Below are 18,070 nucleotides of genomic sequence, written 5' to 3'. Positions count from 1 at the left end.
CTGCAAGCAGAAATCAAAAATAAATAAAAAAAGCTCATTGACGGTTAATTAAGCAACATGGAGGAAAATGGTTAAGAACAGAAAGCCTATAGACACAGTAAACAACAAATTCAAAGCAGCAAAAGGAGAAATTAGATGGTAAAGCAAATATGACCGATTGTTTAAATGGAACAATCCAGTGTGTCAGATATTACAAATTCTCATCACCTGTAACATCAGCCAGGGATAACTGTTAATTTGTTGTTCATCATCATTCACAACACTGTTATTTCACCAAATTGAAAAACTCATAATGGACAAGAAAAAATATATCAATGTTCTAAATCAAATTTGAGTAGCCTCAGACCGTCCTAGTTCAAAAAATTTCATCAGATAAATACAAGATATTGCATTTCAGGTGATACCATAAAATCATCACAGGCTACAGTATTAATCAACAAAGATAAAAAATCAATAGAATTAAACAAAATCGGTTAATGAAGCATCAGATCTTCCTATTCAATGAAAGGATTCATAGCACTCAAATCAACGTTTGAGTTCTCACCATTGAAAGGTTCATCATTTGACACATTGAAGTTAAAAAATATGACAAAAGCAAATGATTGAATGAATAATTGAAGGAACGGGGGAGCGAGAGAAGAAGATGAAGAACGGCAATTGAGAAGTAGGGTTTGACAGAGAAGAAGCTCCTCCTGCGAATTTATAGGGCTGGTTGTAAGCAAGCTCGCTTGGGTGTGGACCGGTCAAACTGTGTTACCCGGTCCAGCCCAACCCAACCCATCAATTTTCTATAACAATAGTTATTTGGGCAATGCTTTAACAGACCCTAAAATTATTCACCACATAAGCCAGCAGTTACTTTCCTTTTCCTTTTAATTTAATTAAAAAATTTATTTTCCGATGCGGCAAAAATTAATTCGATGTCTACATAACAAAAGTTTACAATTTATTTTGGTGCAATGCATTAAAAAAAAGTAAATAACCTGAGTTAAGAACTCACAAAGGAGACACCTTTTTTTTTTTTATTCATTACGGGGCTAACGCCCAAAACTAAGGAAGACCCCCCTAATATGAAGGGTATTACAAGAGTCAAAAAGCAAAGGAATAGAGATAAAGTCAGGGACAAAATCATAAATCCTAATAGGCAACAATAACCCCATGTCATTCTTTGCAAACGCATCTGCTATCGAGTTTGCCTCTTTGAAAACATGCTTTAGATGGACTTGCTGGAAACAATTGAAGACCATCTTGATATCTTTAACTAAGGGTGCAGCTGGCTTGGAAGCAGGGCATCCTTGGTTAATAATGTTGACAACGAAACTAGAGTCTGATTCTACAATAATCTTAGTGAACCCCCTAGATAGAGCAATCTGTGCTCCATGGAAAATCCCCCAAAGCTCTGCCTGATTAATCGAGCAGCATCCCAGCAAAGCGGAGAAACCAGCAACAAACAAACCTTCATGGTCTCTTAAGACTCCTCCACACGCAGCACGGTTGGGTGAGGAAGAGAAGGACCCATCGGTATTAATTTTGATCCATCCTTGTGGGGGTGTTTTCCACTTGATGAAAGCTGTTCCAGAGGCCCTCTGTTCAAGAGACTCTCCTGACATATCAGCAAGAGAAGAAAGAGTGTCCTGGATCAATCTCGAAATTCTTCTACACACCACCGATGTAGAGAGCCCAACTTCCTCAAAGATTAATTCATTCCTGGCCTGCCACAACAGTTGGATAACGATGCCAAACGTAATGTTCTAAGGAAGGTCGCTGTCACTTTGCTTCGAGTCCAGGAGGTTGCTTGCCAACCAATCTTCTCGCGGCAAGGAAAAGAAAGTACTTCTGGCAGTAGGAGGAAGGAATCGATTCCAGATTTCAGTAGCAAATTGGCAGTCCCTAACCACATGTGTGTTGGACTCCGCCGTTGAGGGACATCTAGGAAAATCATCATTCTCGGCAATATGCCTCCTGACCCACAAAGGAGACACCTATTGCTTTAGCAAGAAGCAAAGGACTCATTCCCACAAGTGAGGTTGAAATCGAGACCAAAGGCTCATCTTGGCATGGACCATGTATAGCTAGAAAGTCGGCACAAGCATTTCTCTCTCTCAACAAGCCCGACCGATCAAGTACTTGATTTTCCAAATAAGAGAATCATAGTCATGTTTTAAGGGCAACACGTCATTCACCAAGGTGAAAGCCTCTAACAAATCCTAAAAAATATTACAATGATTATGCATAGAAGTTAAATCCAATAAAAAGTACTATTAGTTACTTATTTTACTTACAACTTTACATTTACTCATCTGGGATCCTCAAAATTAAAATTCCTTTTTTTTTAAGTTGAAATTTGAAAAGTAAAAAATAACTTCGAGAACTGTAAGTTTTATAATACAGTAAACTTTTAGAATTTTTAACTAACAAAATAAAAATAATTACACTTCCAAAAGTTGTAATTTCAAAAGTAAATAAATCTTGAAGTGAATTAAACTTTCGAAACTTGACCTTTCGGGATTAAAACATTTTACACTTCTAGGAGTTGAAATTCCATATATAAGTACAAAAATTTCGCCTCTTGAAATTTGCATTTCTAAAGCATAAACTTTAACACTTCCCGAGGATGAAATTTCGAAAGTAAAAAATAGATTATAAAATTGTAATTCATGAATTACGTAAACAAAAAATTACACTTTCAGAAGTTGAATTGAAATTCTAGAAGTAAAAGAATAGCTTATGGAAATTGAATTTTTGGAAGTGTAAATTTTGCTTTTGTGAATTACATTTATAAAATTAGAACTTACAAAAGCAATTTTTTTATTTTTTTATAGGTTGAATTTTTAGAAATCTAAAAAGTTTACACTTTTAGAAGTTGAAATTTTAGAAGTAAAAAAATAATCCAAAACTTGAATTTCCCATATTTTCTGATAGGACCAATCCGGTCAAATCACCCATATTTTCTGATGTGATGGTTCTTGGAAGACAGATTAGTGGGTCTTCGATTTTGTGGTAGCTACTCCGTTGTTTGGGTGCATCTAGGCTGGAACCTGCAAGAACACTCTGACGCTCAAGTCAAAACGTGAGTGAAAAGCAGTAGAGAAGATATGTAGTGTATTTACCTTTTGTTCTTCAACGACTTTCTTTTAATAGATATTGAGCTAACATGGTCTAAAGTTGTCATAAGTGTCTGGTATAGTCTTCGACCTGGGCTGCCATATCTAATGATTTCAGGTTTGATGATGCAGTGGGGGACAAATTAGCGTGCCGCTTATAGGGTTCTTAATCTCTACACGTTCACCTTGGTTATTGAGCCATAGTCACTTGATTCGAAGTGGTGAGAGGAAAGCCTTGGGTTTGGGGATTTGGATACTAGTAAGGAAATTGGAACATCGTCAGTTCTCAGTTCCTGGTTCCTTGACGGGGGATGTGGAATGTCGTGGACTCTTTAAGAGCGCATGTCCGAATCCGACTACAAGAACATTTTAATAGTTGGAAGTTAAAGCTGGTAATTGATCTAGAAAGAATGCAACTTAAGCAAGAGTTAATAGTGTACTTGTTTCTACGCTCGTTGTTTCGTTTGCTAACTCAGAAACCCAAATCTCACATCCCGAAACATACAACAGGGAATAAGCTTCTTGGCTCCGTTGATGTTCAGCTGAAGTGAACGTAAATACAAACTCGCCTTAAACTACATGGGTCAAAGAACCATTCAAAATGTTAAAAATCTATCACGAGTGTAGTAAATGTTGTATATAAAAGGTTTAAAATCCAACATGGGTGTGGTAAATATGGCATGAACGCTTTTTTCTTTGAAATAAAAAATATAACATGAAAGCTGAAGAATTAGAACAAGTGGATTATTGTAAGGACAAACTCATTTAATTTACTGTATGAAAATGAAACAATAATACATTCTATTTTCATACTTAACAAAAACTTCATACTGTAAACCAAAGAGACTCATAGTTTTAAATAAAAACTTATTATTATTAATTATGAACTTAAATACAAATCAACCATTCAATTTTTAACTATTTTATTCAATGACTTTTAAAGAGCTTGCTCGGCATAAAAAGCTTCTTCACCTTAGCTTTCAGCCATAGCAAAAACCTAAACCCAGTCACACAGTATATTGGGTATTTCAGTTATCACCGGATGCACAAAATAATGAAAAGATTAATACTGCCACAGGATAATATTTCAACACAAGGCGATTCCAAAGAAATTAGATCATGCCATTTGAGCATACTCGCTGGTTGGGGGGGAGGGGGGGGAGGGGGGTTGGTGATGTTACCAAATGAGAATACAAAACACAACATTATTCCCCAGCAACATAAAATTCAGAATAAACATGACATGATTATGCGAGAAAACAACTGAATACAAATCATGCAACCTGTCAAAATGCAGTTTTGAACTGGTATAAAGCATATGCCAGAAATGCATCCAAATTAAAAACACGACAATTTACCAACAGCTTCACTAAAAATTAGTGTGATTGGTGATTACCCTAGTGAATCAAAAATTTGAAAACATCATAGATATTCTCAGCGACTAAATTTACAATATGTGCAACCATTAAGAAGGGAAGTTGATATGCTTGATTGATTGAAAAGGAGAAAAAACAAGATGGCTGCGATGATAAAAATGTACTCACCCCAAGACACAGCCAATGGAATTTATTTCCCTGGCAGTGATATTTTTCAATCCAATATTACACACTGCTGCCATGAAGACGGTCTGCAGCAGAAGGAAAAGCAATACAATCATAACAGTGTCATCAACCTCAACAGTCAACACCAAGAGGGGCATTGATTGACGGGGCATAAAATTAAGAAAACAGAAGGCACCTTGAAAATCAGCTGCGAAGAGTTGCAAAATACACCAAAATCAATGGGAAGCAAGTATTACCGCCCATCTCTGGTGACATAATCTTTATTAGCCTAGAAACCACAGAAAGAGGTATAAGCAATGATTAGCACATGAGAAGGGCTAAGTTAGAACAGTGACCTATGGATTATACAAAACAATTTGAAAGACCAAGGTTGTTGGGCATCTCATGGTACAATCCTCTGCTTATGATGTGAGGATTCTATTTATTTTTGAGGAGTTGAATTTGGAACTTGCACCTAGTTGACAGGGTACTCACACTTCCATCACGAACAGGAAACGAGGAAGACAGATGAAGGAGAAAATTATTAAAATAACCAAGCACCTTAAACAAAAGCTGGCAGACTTATTTCCTCACTTTTGAGGATGAAAAGAAAAGTTAATAATTGGTGTAAAATTTAAATAAGAAAAAAACTAAAAGAGCATAGGACATGGATATGTATGCTTGTCATCACTAGAAAATCCTAAGCTGTACAAATAGAAGAAATGGATAAGGTCAATTTATGTCTTGCCCATTAGAAACCCCTTCAATAAAAATGGGGTCTAAGTTTTCAACCCTCAGGTATTAACCTTGATGAAAGATGAAATATAAAAAAGGACCGATGAATGCTATCTGTTGTCATCTTTGGACCTGCTTATGCCGGTCACCAAGAAGATCTAACTTGTATTTGCAGAGTCTGTTTACAGAGGTAGTAAAGCCTGTTTACCGGTAACCACCACTAGTATCTAGTACCATAGAGCTCACTTGATTTTGATCCATCAAGTCCTATCTGTTTCTGTAATTGCAGCTTCTAAATCATTTATATAGGCAGATTGAGATGCTCATATGAGAAAATGCCCACTGCCACAAAAACGGTGAGAACTGTAGGAAGAACTAGATTTGGGCAACCCTTACAGAGAGGTACAAAAAACAGTCAATTCCATAGAAAGAAATTAAGACTTCTTGTCTGGTCTCGAAGCCATATGTCTCTCAATTAATAGATCCACAAAGGAGCGAATCTGCATGTTCAGACATTCAACCAAAGTCAGTGAGGAAGACAACAGTCAGTAAAATGTCAGAAGCATCTTCGAGAAGGGTCATAGGATTGACAAGCAAATAGACTTGTGACATGAAAATAACATAATGGTACCTTATTTTTTCGCTTGAAATCTAGAAACTCAAAAACGGTCATCGATTTTTCTGAATCTGTTGCTTGCTCCATGACCTGAAACAACTCAGGAACTTAAGAAATAGAAGAAAACCATATGTGGCTTGAGGTGATATCCTAGAAATCAGTTATTTCCCAATCCCATAACCTCCTAACTACCAAATCACAGTAATACTTTCTCACTTTAGCAAAGACATGAAGAATAAAAATTACCTTTGTTGCACTTTTCTTCATGATAGCCTTGTATCCATCCTTGTCTAGTTTCCTTGCCTTATAAAGGGGCATAAGAAGCGATGCAACATAGTCGACAACAGCCTGTTTAATATGATCTGCCCCTCGAGAATGACCTTTTAAGGCCTCCTTATTTACAGTAACCTGTGAAATAGAGCTCTCATTTGCCATACCATCAGGCCAGCTAGTTAACCTTGAATAGGTATTTGAATCCTCTTCATCCTTCAAGTGAATGGTTGGATTCGAAAAATAAGAATCAGCTGCTGCTGCTTGAGACTGCCATCTCTCAATGGCATGATGGTCTTTTATTCCCTCGCCACCATCTGTGTCAATCCAAGCTTTTGTATATATATTGCTGTCGACAGCAGCACTTTCTCCTGAGTGCTCTCTGAAATTCAAATGGCTGGCAATCTCATTTGAATGACTCCTCAGTGAAAGGTTATCAACAGGCATTCTGGTATTATCAAGGTTAACACAAGCAGCAGAGAAATCAACAGACCAGTCCCTAACTCTGCAATTCCTAGAATCAATCTCTGAAAAACAATCTTGCCTTCCAGAAACACCACCAGACCACTTCTGTCTACTATCACACTCATCATTTGGTGGATATTGCTCCCGTCTAGCAAATTTGTGGAATGAAGGTATCTTTGGAAGCTGCAACAGCTTATTGCACCTGGCTTCTGCAGAGGCATATGCCTGCAAAGAACAAGAACCATTGAATCTTTTAAGGAACTTGGAAACCAAACACGGAATGGAAGGTTAAACGCTCTGTTTCCCAAGAAAAATGCATAAATAAATAGACAAATAATAGAAAATTAAGATAATAATGAAAAACCATTGTTCCCCAATAGAGATCAAAAGACCTCCCCCCCCCCCCCCTCCTTACTTTCTACTATGCTCCATTTCCTCTAGTTCCCAACCATCCTTTGAGACTGCAATGACACTATAAAGCTCTACCGATCCTATTTTCTATTCTGAGATAAGTTTGTGGAAATTTTCTGGATTTAGGGATGATGCTATGTTAGTGAATACCCACTCCATGAAGGTCAACATATTTGTGCTCCTTTAGGTAAACAAACCCAGAATCCAAAAGTTCGTATTTAAAATACTGTTTCCTTTAGGTAAACAAACCCAGTTTAATCAATTATATTTGGGAAACAGTATTTTAAATTTATTTTAATCATTATTAAATTTTTCTGAAGTTATGGATTTTATTTAACTGAATTTGGTTGCAACTGTGAACAAAAAATGAGCAATCTTCTAGTCTTTGAATTGGCTTAGATGCAAAAAATAATTTGAGATTTGTATTTTTGGGGGATCTATGTCAGAATCCCATAGCCATTAACAAGAGTAGGGGTCTAGGTGCACCATCTATATTTGTTTTAGTTTTTTTAAAATGATATATTAATCTGCAGTCAGAATTTGGAGGAGCATATGGGCCATTTAAGTGTCGCGAATACTAAAGGAGAACAATCTGAAAGTGAACAAGAAGAAGAGGTGTTTTGGGCAGAACATCTTAAGAGTGCTTGGGACACATCATTTCATCCCAGGGTGTATCAGTAAACCCCAATAAAACGGACGTAATGTGAACACCGCCAGTTCCTAAATATATTAATAGCTTTAGGATATTTTTGCGATTGAGTGGCAATCATAGGGTATTTTTCAAGAGGGTATGGTAAGATCACTAAGCCACAGACTGAATTGCTAAAAAAAAGATGGTTTCCAATGGGGAAATTAACCACAAGCAGCCTTTGAAGAGGTAAAGCAAGCCACTACTAAACTGCCTATCTTAGAAGTACCTGACCTCTACAAACCTTTAATTTTGAAGACTGGTGCTTCTAGCAAGGGGTTTCGACCTGTTTTGTTGCAAGAAGGAATGCCCCTAGCTTTGCTTTGTTAGAAAAAGCTCAAAGATCAGTGTATTACAGAGAGTTAATGGCTGTGATACAAGTTGTGCCAAAGTGGAGACACTGCCTTAAGAGCTAAGAGGCGTTTTATTATAATGACTGACTAGAGGAGTCTGAAATTTCTCACTGAACAATGTGAAGTCTAGTTTAAATAGGCTGCGGATTTTTTTGGATATGCTTTTGAAATTCAGTACAGGCCAGCATAAGAGAACTCAGTAGCTTATGCGCTTTCTATAAGAATGATATTTAAAGCTTTGACAAATAGCCAACTAACTGTTAGAACCAGATGTTTTATTGATGATAAACCCTAATTCCCAAACTGAGAATCAGGGCAGAGTACAAGAGAAAGAGTCCACACTCAATCTCAAGAGAGTCCACACCCTCTTCCTAGGCCCCAAAACCCAAAATGAACTAAAAGATACCCCTAACTCTCTAATGTCTGTTATTTATAGGCTACATACCTCAATAACATTCTAACTAACTAACTAACTAACCCCTAACCTTGAGTTCCTATCAATACTCCCCCCCTGAAAATTCACCTTGTCCTCAAGGTGAGGAACAAAAAGCAAACTAAAACATTGAACAAGGATGCCTACTATGCAAAAGTGACAATAATCACAGCTTCCACCTGGATCCCACTGCATGTAACATAACATCCAAGTTGTGCATGAACCATTAAGCAGCTCCTCTGTCCTCCAAGTCAGAATATGGAACTCAGCACCTAGGAAGCCCCAATTTTGAAATTCAGCATCTAATTCAACAAAAGCATGAGGTTGAAATGGCGCAGCACTTAGCTGCCAGTGAAGCAAAAATGCTGGAACTGAATACCACTCTATCCTATAGCTTTGGTCCCTTTGGAAAAGTAAAGGCTTGTGTGGTTTGGTGGTCCAAACCCCAGAATCACTGAAATAGATGCTGCCGTTGTCAATTGACCTTTGAAGTAGCAAGCCAGGAAATTCTTCAAAACCTAGCAATTCCAAGCTAATATTCCTCACCCTATGTTCATACACAGAACTAGCTTCAACCTGAAAAGCATGAAGACACTCAAGGAGTTCAACCACTGTCATTACCATGGCTATGTCATGAATCCAAATAGCGTTATTCACCCCAATTGCATGTCCAGAACCAATTTCATGCCTAATCTGAACCAATTTCCACCTCAGCCAATTGATCTCAGTACCTATGAAATCCCAGATACCGAATCTCAGTGCATGAGGAACAACAACTGAATACTTTGTAAAGTCTGGAACTTGGTACAATTCCAAGCTATTAGCAACAAGCAGTAATTGGGAAAACAATTCCTGGGTTGAATGAGACCCTCCACTAATTTGGGCCCAATCATCAGTATGGCCCAATTTCTCCAATCTGAGATTTGGGCTTGGCCCCTTTGCCTTGCAAGTCCAAACCTTGATCTCTGCCCTCTCCGTCCTTGCACTGTGCCCGCGAGTGCCGATCCCCTCACAGCTTGACAGATACAGCGGCGCCACGTTACAGCCGCCATCACGCCACAACTCCGGCGGTTTCGCCGGTGGTGGAAGTGGTTGCGCCACCCTCCTACAACTCCAAAGGGGACACAACTCTGCCTCTTCCAGTTTTGCAATATCCAGCGCACAACCAGGTGGATTCGGTGGTTTCGCCGGCGGACGAATCGACCTCTCCGACATCAAGAGATTCAAGACTAATGTCTTGGCCTCCGGAGAACCTCGCTCTTCCTTCAATATCGTTGGTTCACCCTCTGTTTCCAGATCGAATCTCTGAATTGCCACCGCCGCTACTCGCTCTTCCTCCGCCACCATCTCCGATTCATCCTCTGTTTCAAGATTTAGGTTCTGAATCGACTCCGCCACTGCTGAATTTGTCGCCGTCGCGGTTTCCAAATTCGCTGGCGATACCTCCGCCAACACTCGCTCCTCCTCCGCCGCTTCAGGATTCTCCGGCGACGCCTCTGCTTCAAAGGTTCGTTTTTCCTCTGGTGCTGAATCCACCTTCGATCCTGTCCCTTCTTGTGCGACAAGAATGGTTTTCTGAATAATCTCAGAAAGAGAATGAAATTCACAAAGTTGTACCTCTATCCGGATTTCTTCCTTCAATCCCTTCAAGAAAGTGCCTATCACAAATTCTGGATCAATTTCTCTGAGAGCACCCACGTACCTCTCAAAATCTTTCACATAATCGTCCACCGTATCATCTTGCTTTAGAGAAAGAAGCAACTCAAATGGATTCTGAATCTTTGAGGGCTGAAACCTCCTCACCACTGCAATCTTGAACCCTTCCCATGACGGATTCGGATTACAACGTTTCCACCATTGAAACCAAGTAAGAACTCTTCCTTCTAAAGCCTCCATTGAAGCCTGCAACTTCTCTTCTTCTGAAACTCCTCGCAGCACAACCTCCAAACGCTGTATCCATTCCAGAGCTTCATCTCCACCAAAAATTGGAATTTCCTCTGAAATTCTCAGCTTGCTCTTTGTCTCTTCCATGCGCAGATTTGTGGTTCAGGCACCAAGATCGGTGCTCTGATACCAGTGTTAGAACCAGATGTTTTATTGATGATAAACCCTAATTCCCAAACTGAGAATCAGGGAAGAGTACAAGAGAAAGAGTCCACACTCAATCTCAAGAGAGTCCACACCCTCTTCCTAGGCCCCAAAACCCAAAATGAACTAAAAGATACCCCTAACTCTCTAATGTCTGTTATTTATAGGCTACATGCCTCAATAACATTCTAACTAACTAACTAACTAACCCCTAACCTTGAGTTCCTATCACTAACTATATGGCAGATCTAATTCTGTTAACTGACACAATTATGTCCTATTACAATTAACCCTTGGCTTTCGCCTCCCCCTCCTATGGTAAACTTTAGTTATAGACTTATAGGTATTAGGGAGCTCAACCTATCATAGGAATGGACCTGCAATTAGAAGAGTCTATAAGAGGAGGTGCGGGCATGTTGTTGGGGATCAAAACCCCTGATAGAGACAGCTACCAACCCATGTGGGAGTTTGTTACTGAAAATAACACTTAGCTAATTGTAGGGATTAGGAGTATTAAAAGAGTAGGAACCCAATTGTAAGGGTAGTCAGTTTTGTTCATTGGAAACTACAAGACGGTTGGCTATCTTGTAAACCCAGCATTGCTTGTAATTCTTTCATCCTAATTTCTACGTTCTGGACCACATTGGGACACAGCTCGAATTAAGAACTTATCAATAAGATTCAGCTTTTCTTGGTTTTCTTTGACTAGTTTCTATCACACAATCGCATTATTACCATTCTAGGGCAACATGATTTAAGGGACAGTGGTCAAGAATAACCACCAATTGACCCTCAAAAGCACCATGAAAATATTTTGATGACATTAAAAGAAAGGTTCCAGGAGAAACAAACCTCTGCAGCAGCAAGTGCTTTAGCACGGGCAGCTTCTGCAGCAGCAACAGCAGCCTTTTCTTCTTCAGAAATAACATAGTGGTTATCTTCCTTCTCAGAAACAACTTTGTCTATTGAACCTAGAGACCTGGAAGAACTGACCTCGTGCCTTGAGTCATATGCTGCTGGTTGTTTTGCTTGTTTGCTTTGTAACTTCTTCATGTGTGTGGTGGAAGGTGAATTACTTCCAGCAGACACAGGATTTAGCAAGCTTCCTTTATTCTCAACGATACCCTGATGTGTGCCCATGGGAGGCTTTCCTGAGGCTGAATCTTTTATAGATTTTCTCTTTGATAAATCTACAGTACATGCTTGCCTCGACAACTTTAACCCCCCATTAGAACCTTTTCCCTTGCGGAAAACTTCAAGCCATACATTGACCAACTGGCTTGCTATAGCACGAATGTCACGGCTAGTATGTACACAAACTTTTTCCTTCACGGTTTTCCCCATTCCTACACCAAATAAAAGAAAGCATAACCACAAATACAAGGGAAACTGTGGACAACAAACATATTTCCACACGACTCAATTTGTATATAATCAAGAAGAATATAAATTTTAATATATCTCCCCCTTGATAATTCATAGTTTCATAAGGCCGATAATCATAAGTAAAAACAAACTGGGTTTGACATTAATCTAAAACTACATCCTAAAAAATGGTACTGGGAAAACTATTCTCGTTTCACCCAACAAAGATACCATCCAGTTAACCAATTATTTTTCTTTCAATATTCATAAGATCCAGAAAAAATAAATTATAATAAATTAAACCTCACATAAATTCATGCATAGACTAATGTGAAGTCATATATTGAAAAAATAAGTACCTGATAAGCGAACAGCAACTAGATCCGTTGACACGCGCACAAGAATTCGCAAACAGTGTCTCAAGAGTTGGGTAGCATCCTTCCCCAATGAGTCCTATGTTGAGATATGAACAATGATTAATCTAAAATTTTATAACCATGAGACTAAGATGCTAAGCTTTTTAATAGTAAAGGTAGCATGTAGTATCTATCAAAATCGATAGAAAATGTTTCTGGAAATAACGCATCAAGTGAGATAATCATACCAGTATCCATGAGTTCAGAATGGTTAGCCCCTCTTTACTTCCAGCAAAGGACTTCAAGTTTCCAATAGGAAGACTTAGCAATTGTTTGGCCACATGCAAGCGCCCGGCATTGGTTTTCACATTGAGGAACATTTCCCTTAATAAAGCTTCCCGCGTTAGGATTTGAGCACCATCTAAAGAGTTCTTGTACATTATGTTAGAAAGCTCAACTGCATTAAGTCTCTTTATTATGTCCCTAACTTCATCCCTTTCAGGGTCTAACTGTTCCCGTGCAGCTTCCAGTGCCTCCACCTCGGCAGTAAAATCATTTCCAGTGTTCAATATGTCAATTATGCGAACAGCCTCCCGCAGTCCACTCATCATCGCACCACCAACAGTATCAGGGTGCTCCTTGCAGGTTGCTTCACCAGCAAAAAACAAGCTGTTATCCACTGGCCTTCCTATTATATCATAGTCTTCTCCTGATGCTCCAACAGCAACATAAGAGTAAGCACCAAAGCTATAAGGATCCCTACCCCAATCAGTCACAACATATGCAACAGGATCAGGAACTGAACCCTCCCCAAAAAGTTTACGGAGAACCTTCAATGCATGGTTGACGTGATCAGAAGAGCTTAAACTATGACTATCTCTGGCTGCCTTACCAACCACTAATGCTATAAGGACAGGAGCCCCAGCAGTTTTCCTGACATTCCAGAACATAAAACAGTGACCTCTTCTGCTTCTCTCCTCAGCTGTTGCTCCAAAGTAGTCTACAGCATCATCCCAAAACACAGTAGGAAATTCCAAAACCACTTTATTGAGAACTCCAAAACCAAGACGCTGAATAGAAGAACATTTCCACGGTGGTAAAGGGGGGGAGAATTGTATAGTTTCAGCCTTCATACAACCAAGTGGAACAGTAATGAGGACAGCATCTCCAAAAAATTCATTGCCATTTGATGTAGAAACTTTCACTTTATTATTATGGCCAGGTTCCTTGATACCATATGACACATTAGTTACAACATGGTTCAAGTGAATAGCAAGCCCTTCTCCTAGAGACTCAACTACAGTACTGTAACCTCCTTTAATCATACAATGAGCTCCCCCAAATCCTCCATACACATCATCTTGATTCCAGTAGGGAAGAGAAACTTCCTCAAGCAAAGCAGCACAACCATACTCTAAATGAGCATAGTGCCAATCCATAACCCTCCTCTCCTGAGGACTCAAAATCTCCTCATCGAATTTTTGTTCCATGGCATCCTTCTTTTTGGAATCAAATGGACTATCTGCTGAAACATTTTGTTTAGTTTCTTCACTACTTTCAGAGTGTCCTGTACGGCGAATCTTAAGGACATATTCTAAACCATCTTCAAGAGACATTCTCATTGCTTGCTCACCTTTCTGAGCTACAACAAGTACCATGTCATCAAGAAGACTATTGTATTCAGCTTCCAATGCTTCATCCATATCTGCGGGAACTTTTTGTCCTGTCACTATGTCATGAAGAGGGCAGTCACTGTTTAATACTGTCAACTCAAGGCCCAGCTGAGCACAAACCAATGAGGAAGGATCTGGTCTTCTCTCAGTGGCCACATCAGCCTCAACACCAGTGATAATGCTAGCACCAAGATCCACAGGGACAGAAAGAGATGAGCGATCGGTAAATACACGACCCCCTATCCTATTCCTAGCCTCAAGTACAGTTACAGGAAATCCCTGACGTTGTAAGTGGCGAGCAGCAGTTAGCCCAGCTGGGCCAGCTCCAATCACAATCACTCTCTTTCTAACATCTATTTCAGACTGCAGACGATCACCTATCTGATCACCTAAGTAAGATTTAACACAGGTAGATTCATTGCTTTGCTCTGTAGCCGCAAGAGAAGCCAATCTGCAATCAGGAAACTTGGATGGAGAAACAGAACTGTTAATATTGACATGTACAGTTCCACTAACTCCGTCTGGAATCCCAACATTTTCTTGGTAATCAATTTTTTTTCTTTCATCATGGTGCGTCACATTTGATAAATCCATCATTGCTTCACAAACATGCTTTGTGCCTTCTGTCGCTTCAATTGTCAGGTCTTCATAAGCCTTTGTAAGACCATCATTAATCTCCACAATAGTCTCTGACATTTTAGTTTGACCAACAATAAAGGAAACTCCATCTTCCGAGTCAGCCAATGAAGCTGTGGAACTTTCTTCAAAACCTTTTTCTTTTAGAAGTTTATACCTTGCACTATTTCCAACGTTCTCCTTATGAGAGGCAATTCCAACATTTATATAACCCTGCCAAAGTAATCGTATCATTTCTACATGCATGTCTATATACATTCCTGTAGTAAAAAAATCAAATAAAATAAATTTAATGGCTGAACAACATGATGAATACACTTACATATTGATCGAGAAAGGCATAGACCTCTCTAATAAGAGAAGATCGAGGACTTTCATCCTCAGAACGAATATCACAAACTCCACAGTCAGCAAGAGGCAAAATACGCGTGACATCTCTGCTCCATAGACTTAAGATCTGATTCCTGTGAAGCGTTGAATTTAATGAGGTAGAACTTATTAAAACAGTCTTCCAAGATTGTAAGGTTTAACTAAGTTATCGGGTTTAGGCCAAAGTCTGTTTTGAAAGAAACAGAAGCCTGATATTCGGCATATCCCAGTTTAAGAAATAAGTACTGCAGCATCTAAGAAGCTGCTGCAGTATGCTCATTGAAGTTTTTGAGACTGTTCTATAGATTTTTAACGAGAACAGGAAGCATAAAAACAGTTAAAAACAAAATCCCAGAAGCAAAAGAATAGATAGCAGCTGATAAAGCAAAAATAGAGTGATGATGATAGTATGAGACAGTATAACAAGTAATGTTACTATAACTTCTGAATAAAAAAATACAGTACTTAAGGAAAGCAGCTTATGCATCACAGTACCTGCAATCCAAATATTCCTTGAGACCACCTTTGCGTTTCAAGATCTCCTTAAATTTTATTTTCTCAATTGGACTGATTGCACGGGCTTTCAATCCAGCAGATACTGCTACTGCTGCAACATTTTCAGAGTCTTCAACAGCATTCAAAGAGGAATTATGCTTCAATCTAGTTCTAAGAGTGTGTTCACCATCGCCAACAACTTGGCTTTCATTTTGAGCTCTATCATTCATTAGAATCTCCCAATCAGCATCCCCCTCATAAGTCATGTCTTCATGCTTACGAACTTTGGCCTTTCTCATCACACGAGGAATGCCTGATGTCTTACCATCATCATCAGCGAAATCAGACACAGGGGCGTGAAATTCTGCAGTTTTTCCATTTTCATCTGGGATTGAAGATTGAATCGAGGATCCATCAGATTGAATTGGATCTAAGACTGAGCTGCATTTTGGAATTGAAGCGGTAGAGTATTTTGGAATATTGCACGTTACTAAAGGTTCCTCTGGGTTATTTGACTGGACAGCCATTTCAGATTCATTGGCTTCATTAGGCACCACTGAAGATAGATTACGACTGGCAGTTGCTTCATGTTTTTGCAATTCAGCATTTGCATCCAAACTACTAGGTACAAACTCAGTTTCCGGTTTTTCAGTTGCTTCAATCAAGGGCTCATTGTGACGAGTTACGAAATCTTCTTTCACGGTAGAAGTACAAACAGCACCACATTCTGAAGCACCATTATACACTTCTGCTATTTCATCAGTCAACCTATTCTCAAGCTCTCCAGCCTCAGTAAATCCACATGCCCCTTCCGCCACTTTAGATGGAGATGCAGTACCAATTACTTCAAGATCCTCTACCACAGCAGAACAATGATTCAAACCATCATTACAAACTCTTTCTTGCAATGCAGCCTTTTGGTCAGAAGCGCAACAAATATCTTCAACTTGTATACCAGACACTTGTTGCCTATCTCCATCACAGACATTGATAGACTGAGAGTGATCAACTAATGGTACATCTGGAATGTCTGAATTGCATGTTCTCTGGGCAGATTCCTCTTGAAAACAGTCATCAACACCCTTTTGATCATCCACCGCAGGTACTGAAGAAAACGGAGCAGACTTCACATTCCTCTTACCTAATTTCAAGGCAGAAGAAGATCTAGATCTACTTTCAACCACAGAATCCACAGTTTCTGTAAAACCTTCCGAGCACGTGCTCAACCCACTATCCACATTCTGAACCCCTCTTTTCTGCTTTGTAGAACCTGACGAAACACGGGTTTTCCTAATCGAATTAGATTGTCCCGCCTTATGGAAAATCTCAGACAAGGAACCTTCCTTATCCTGATCAGAAGAATGCTGCAGCTGCTTGCCATCCCTGGATCCCCCAGAAACCAAACCCTCATCATCATGACCCTCGCGAGAAACATTCAAAGCAGATGCGGGTGCGGGTGTGGGTGTGGGTTCAGATCCCTGATCTCTCTTAGGACCCTTCAACCTCTTCCTGAAACTAGCCAAGGTATCATCCATACACCCTAAATCTTCACCTTCCTTAACAGAATCAGCACCTCCACATGCCAAACTAACCTTCTTCCTGGACCTCTTGAGCTTGAACAAGGACCCAATCGGCTCATCGTCATCGGAATCAAAACCAATTTCAAGAGGCTTGGATCTCTTCTTCTTGGTCCCAGACCTAATCTCTTCCCCCTCCATTTTGGCAGCCCTAACAGAATTTAGGGAAATTGAAACGGTTCCTTTATGCCCTCGATTCGTTCTTCCACTTCCCCATCATCTCAATTCTCAATCCTAATTGAAGAAGAACAATGAGTAGTGTTGAATTACAGAGAGTGAGGAACACAAAGTTGAAGGTGAAATCGAAAAACCTACACACTCTTGCAAGGAACAAAGATACATACATACATGTATATAGATTATAGAGAGAGAAAGAAGAGAGAGAAAGGTACCTGTGTTGTGTTTGAGAGAGAAGAAGAGCGCACGGTAGCGAGTAACGGCTTCTCACGGCAAGGTTAACGTTCTCTCTATATCCCCTGAAGCGTGACGACCAGTGAGTAGAGCCAGGAGGGAGAATAATAGTAAAAAATATATGAGGAATTATATATTTAATATTTTTTCTAGATATAATTTTTTTTTACATGAGAAACATTTAAGGATTGATCCCTGGATTTTCCAAGAGGTAATTTAATTATATATAGAACATGTACATTTTCATTTAAGTCTTTTTCTTTTCTCTTCACTCTCGCTCTTCTAAGCATTGATGTTGTGATGATTTTAGTTCTGTCTTGCTTCTCTTCATCTTCACTTCGGCTCCTTCAGTTAAGGTCTTTTAAATGTGAGACATGCATAAACAGAGCCTCTGCTTCAGAGAGCTGATTCCTATTGCTACATGTCTCATGTGTCGATGAACTATTCCAGCGTATGAAAACTCATGTAGGTGATACACTATGTG

At 39.3% G+C, this 18,070-nt stretch overlaps 1 protein-coding gene and 3 non-coding genes across 5 annotated transcripts; all 4 read right to left on the bottom strand.

Moving 5' to 3' along the window:
- Nucleotides 1–176: 176 nt before the first annotated feature.
- On the bottom strand, nucleotides 177–262 carry LOC130721670 (small nucleolar RNA R38). Its single transcript, XR_009013590.1, has one exon. It is a non-coding gene; the product is annotated as a small nucleolar RNA R38 (small nucleolar RNA).
- Nucleotides 263–337: 75 nt separating this feature from the next.
- On the bottom strand, nucleotides 338–422 carry LOC130721687 (small nucleolar RNA snoR20a). Its single transcript, XR_009013607.1, has one exon. It is a non-coding gene; the product is annotated as a small nucleolar RNA snoR20a (small nucleolar RNA).
- Nucleotides 423–481: 59 nt separating this feature from the next.
- On the bottom strand, nucleotides 482–556 carry LOC130721686 (small nucleolar RNA snoR64a). Its single transcript, XR_009013606.1, has one exon. It is a non-coding gene; the product is annotated as a small nucleolar RNA snoR64a (small nucleolar RNA).
- Nucleotides 557–2,791: 2,235 nt separating this feature from the next.
- On the bottom strand, nucleotides 2,792–17,722 carry LOC130717615 (lysine-specific histone demethylase 1 homolog 3-like). Of its 2 annotated transcripts, XR_009012371.1 has the most exons (14): nucleotides 17,568–17,722; nucleotides 15,599–17,409; nucleotides 15,057–15,198; nucleotides 12,674–14,947; nucleotides 12,429–12,522; nucleotides 11,557–12,050; nucleotides 6,243–6,956; nucleotides 6,012–6,086; nucleotides 5,513–5,880; nucleotides 4,842–4,934; nucleotides 4,649–4,731; nucleotides 3,545–3,679; nucleotides 3,111–3,460; nucleotides 2,792–3,038 (listed from the first exon to the last, which is right to left on the bottom strand). XR_009012371.1 is itself a non-coding variant. In XM_057567917.1 (9 exons), the coding sequence occupies exons 2-9, from the start codon at nucleotides 17,314–17,316 to the stop codon at nucleotides 5,815–5,817; spliced, it is 5,577 nt and encodes a 1,858-aa protein (XP_057423900.1). In that variant the 5' UTR covers nucleotides 17,317–17,409; nucleotides 17,568–17,722; the 3' UTR covers nucleotides 5,228–5,814. The 2 variants fall into 2 exon arrangements, 1 of the variants encoding a protein (XP_057423900.1); XM_057567917.1 differs by lacking the exons at nucleotides 2,792–3,038; nucleotides 3,111–3,460; nucleotides 3,545–3,679; nucleotides 4,649–4,731; nucleotides 4,842–4,934 and having other exon boundaries at nucleotides 5,228–5,880.
- Between the last annotated feature and the right edge of the window lie 348 nt (nucleotides 17,723–18,070).

The sequence above is a fragment of the Lotus japonicus genome, chromosome 5 (assembly GCF_012489685.1).
Source record: "Lotus japonicus ecotype B-129 chromosome 5, LjGifu_v1.2".
NCBI classification, from domain to species: domain Eukaryota; kingdom Viridiplantae; phylum Streptophyta; class Magnoliopsida; order Fabales; family Fabaceae; genus Lotus; species Lotus japonicus.
The sequence above is the reverse complement of the archived record's forward strand: the minus strand, read 5'-3'. Positions and strand labels throughout refer to the sequence as shown.

Excerpts from the sequence above, each read along its gene's own strand:
- LOC130717615 (XM_057567917.1), bottom strand. The coding sequence starts at position 17,316 with ATGGAGGGGGAAGAGATTAGGTCTGGGACCAAGAAGAAGAGATCCAAG. Across the intron at positions 6,957-11,556 it reads AAGCACTTGCTGCTGCAGAG|GCATATGCCTCTGCAGAAGC; the intron begins GTTTGTTTCTCC and ends TGTTCTTTGCAG. Across the intron at positions 6,087-6,242 it reads TGAAGAAAAGTGCAACAAAG|GTCATGGAGCAAGCAACAGA; the intron begins GTAATTTTTATT and ends GAGTTGTTTCAG.